General features: G+C 34.9%; 1 protein-coding gene across 1 annotated transcript; it reads right to left on the bottom strand.

Moving 5' to 3' along the window:
* Positions 1–1,816: 1,816 nt before the first annotated feature.
* LOC149550032 (uncharacterized) lies at positions 1,817–3,410 on the bottom strand. The gene is made up of 4 exons (XM_089794412.1): positions 3,338–3,410; positions 3,026–3,147; positions 2,147–2,354; positions 1,817–2,034 (listed from the first exon to the last, which is right to left on the bottom strand). Exons 1-4 carry the CDS (start codon positions 3,408–3,410, stop codon positions 1,817–1,819), a joined length of 621 nt encoding a protein of 206 aa, XP_089650538.1.
* Positions 3,411–4,489: the final 1,079 nt, after the last annotated feature.

Raw genomic sequence — 4,489 nt, 5'->3', positions numbered from 1 at the left:
TTTTGGTTGTGTAGATGGGCTCAGTGTTACTGGCGATGGATCGATGGTCTCTTTTGCTCCTTTTGCTGAAAACCTTTTTCTTGGCATATAGTTCTTCTGAGTGATAATACTTTGATACCCTTCAAATATGCCTAGATATGTCATGCTTTTAGATTGGAGATCTTATTTACCATTTGGAAATATCACAATGCAGTCATTTATGCTCACAGCACACTTAACATTAATGTGGCTATGTATGCTAAAGCATGTATTTATAACAATGTCATGTTGCAAATTCAAGTGCAGACAAATAAAGTGGCTTTGGAGGTGGCTCACTTACAGGAGCTTTTGGCTCATTGGGGAAATGCCCCCTATATGGTTGCTCATGTTTCGCCAGATTTGGCCTTTGGCGACTATACCCCTCCTCACAATCGTCATCGAGGACATAGCAATTCCACTCGCCACTCACACATGCCTTGCTCTCAACAGCATTTCTCTACCTGTGGTGGTGCTTTTGGTTGGTGTCGCTCGGCCTCACCTCCCTAAAGGTTTGGTTCAGGCTGGGCCCCAATGGCTCCTCTTGCTCCTCTTGCCACCGGTTGGCCCTCTGCTCACTCAAACCCCAAGTGGGTGTTTCCTCAGCTAGACTTAGCCATTTCTCCTCCCAGGCCTGAGGGAGAGAAAGATGAAGATAATGTTGTTGTTGCCGATGACGGTTGGGCTCCCCCTGAGCCATCTACTCACCCCACTTTTGGGCAGGGCTCTGATGATAAGGATCCTCCTTCCTCGGCTAACATTGTGCTGGCAGCATGAGGATTTCTTGTTTTTTGTTGTTTTCTAAAAAAATTTGATGAATAGCTGATTTTCGGTTAGTGGCCATATGAACTCGTAGGGTGACCCTGTTTGTTCTGGCCCCTTTTTTTGTGAATATGTAACTTTATTGTCTTTTTTAAATATAAGGAAGGGACTATTCATCAAAAAAAATTAAAGACTGAGTTATATTAGTTTGATCTTTCATTTCATTATTAAAAATCATTTTGTTCATAAATTTTAGATTGGAGCCTCTTCCATTAACAATTATTTTGTTCATAAGTCTTAGATCGAAACCTCTTCAACTAAAAATCAGACTCAAAAAATATTAATTTGACCTTCCCTTAGCTTTTAAATTAGTACAAACTGAAAACATTGTGATTTATTTAAATCTTGCCAGTTGCATCCCCACGTGGATAGCATTACAAACATTTAAGCAACATTTATTGTACTTAGAAACCCAAAAAAACATATTCGGTAGTCATTTTGCATTGAAATGTACGTTTATAGGTAAGATTCGATACTAACTATAGTACCAATTGGACATGGGACACTTCATTAAAAATAAGTAAAAAATCATGTCATTATAATTAGCGGCAATGCATGGGAATAGCTTCGTTAATCTCCAAACATTTATTTATTTAAAAATAAAAAATGGACATTCTATAATGCTTAAAGGTACTACCAAGTGCTCATGAATTGTGAGACCAAATAAGTTTTCCAATGATGAGTTGGAGCACTTGCATCCGCTACGTGGATGACTGGCAAACCTCTAAAGATCATGTCCTTTGTTTAGGAAAAATAAAACAACGTATTGAGCATCCAATTTGCATTGAAACAAATACTTATTTTGGGCTGCTAACCGTGTAAGTTGATAAACTTCACTCCAATTAGCCATGGCACACACCAGTAGTAGTACTGCAGTAGCCATGGAATACAGAGCCTAAACAGGAAAGTAAATAGATTCCTAACAATCCCATATAAGTTTTCATGGATGAAGAGCTATGATGAGGTTGGTGAGAAAGAGTTATGATGAGGTTGGTGATAAAGCTTCATGGGAAAGAGAAAGAGAAGGCCATGGTGCATCTGCTTCACGAGAACGAGAAAAAGGAGACTCTGGTGCATCTGCTAGAAGAGAGAGTGACGACAATGGTGTATCTGCTGCATGAGAAAGAGAAGCCCATAGTGCATCTGCTTCATACTCTTGTTTCTTGATTGTGTCACAAAAATTAGGAAGGTATATTCCTGTCAATAGTAGGTCAAAGACACAAAATATTTAGCTTAGATGAAATGAAATAGTATATGAAACAACAGAGAGAATGTTATGATTGTTCAATGTACTAAAAGTATGACTTACCTTCTCCTGCTGCCAGATTGAAGTATAGTTCCATGATATTGGGGCAACTGTTTAGGCAACTATCTGAGCACAACTTTGAAGTGAATTGACGATTGGTAGTCAGATCATCAGAGGACATTCCCACAGACGTTCTTGATAAACCACAATAATCCAGACACTCTTTGCTCTCAATCCATTCAATTATCTGGTCTGCCTTGACACTAGAGGACTACAATGCACATCCACATTAAAAAAAAAACTCAATACCAATATATCATATTGCATGTTTAAAGAACAGTCAATTGTTTCAAACATTAAATTCATTTCAGAGTTCTTTTAACACATGGATTTATGGATTCATTAAATCCATTTCAGAGTTCTTTTAACACATACGGATTTATGCATTCTGTCTGTCTTAATTGTTACTTTTGCTGTCCTCCATTGTAGTGTCATATTTGTCTTTCTCAGTTTTGATATGAACATTTCAACTTCTTAAGTGGTAGAAATCGAGATGTTATAAAACAAATTTCTGATTTCATAAACTCTCTAAACATGATACACTTAACAACCCTCTTTCAATTCATAATTCTAATAAATAAAGATTTTCCCAATTTTTTTCTTCTTGTTTATCTATGTGTTGTTTTATTGTTAGTTATCCCTTATGTTGCTGAAATTTTGGTGTCACTAGGTTAGAACAAAATAAACCATACTTATAACAAAGAAGCACAAAGGTATAAAAAAATTCTTAAATCCAAAAAAATATATAAGTGAATTGTGAATCAGTGGCTAACCAAATTTCTACTAATAAGAACATTTTTCATAATTATTACTGAAACAATCGTCCTTGCATGCTAACTAAATCTCAATTTAATCATATAGGCTTATAATTGAAATTGTAACCTGACAGTCATATTGGGGTGATGCGGATGTGGAGATGTATTTATTCTCAAGAACACAGCGTTCTCCTGAGGATGACACTGCAAAGGCACAGAAATCCACTGGGAGCTTCTCACATTCGAAACCTTCATTTACACAGCATCAATGTTTACAATTAATACTAGTCTTCTACAATATATAATCGAAGATATCAAATGAAAAACGTACACAATTATTTCATTCAAAGACTTAAGAATACAATCAACAATTAATTCTTCACTCTACCAATCAAACATCAGGCTTATTCAATAAAGTAAAAGTGAGGGATACACTAACCTTGAACCAGAATCATATTCATGACTGAAAGTGTAAAAACAATATTCACTGCAACTGCCTTGGGAGAACCCATTTCTCAAAGGGCAGTAAAGTAATGTTTGAATTTTTTTGTTTGCTTGTTACTTGGTGTTGCTATTCTGTGTATGTCTTGGGCTATAGTTGTACCTATTTATTGGCATGGTACATCCAGAGATTTCTGAGCGTTCATACAACTGTCCGGCTAATAAAAACTTGGAATATTTATCACCTGCTTTAAAAAGCTAAGGCAGATTCTTGAAATCAAGGACTGATTTTTAAAACAAATATTCCCGGCGTACATTGCAAATACTTATTATCGAATGGTCGAAGTTATAAATGGATCTACTACTCCTCCATTTTCGTTGTGGTTTCAACCATATTCACTTAATTTTAGTTCATGTGAATTAACAATAACTTGCAAGCCTTGGACAGAATACCGAATATATGTATTCAGTTATTTGTAAGTCATTATTCTTTGTGTTGGGACTCTTAAGATGTAACTATGTAACAATATTTTGATGTAATCAAGTAGTAATTCTTATCTTCAAGTATTCTATATTATGGATTTTAATCCTTTATATTACTAGCACTTGTACTAGAAGGTGCAATGTGTACGACAATAGTAGCATATATTGTACAGTTTCTTAAATGTGACAAAAGAATGGAAATTTTTTTTGTCCTTACCAAATGTCTTTGCAAGTGTAGGACAACTTACGTATTGGTACCCTGAATTTTCACATAAGCATATCCTTGTTTATTGTTTTCCAATTCAATGGTTGTATTGGAGACATGCTACTTCTATCCATACAAGTGCATAGAATCATAGACATAATCAATCTATCTATCTTGAGATAATCACCAAAATTATGTTCCACTCATTTCTTTCTTTAATTTCATTTTTCTTTGTTGGGATTGTTAATTGTAGGCACAAAACTAAATAACATCTGAAACATGGACATTTGGCTATGTTGTGAGATAAGTAGATGATACTATGTAAGAAACCCTAACTCACAACTCTATTATACTAATTCTAATCAAATATATATATATATAATAATACTCCACTCATAAAAATATTTTATAGAGTTTAACCAAACCTTCTTTCATAATACTTACAATAATTTATACTTCATT

This window comes from Cupressus sempervirens, chromosome 7, assembly GCF_028749045.1.
Source record: "Cupressus sempervirens isolate cs-2001-9-10 chromosome 7, ASM2874904v1, whole genome shotgun sequence".
In the NCBI taxonomy this organism is placed as follows: domain Eukaryota; kingdom Viridiplantae; phylum Streptophyta; class Pinopsida; order Cupressales; family Cupressaceae; genus Cupressus; species Cupressus sempervirens.
Note: the sequence above shows the minus strand (reverse complement) of the source record. Positions and strands in the feature narration are given on the sequence as shown.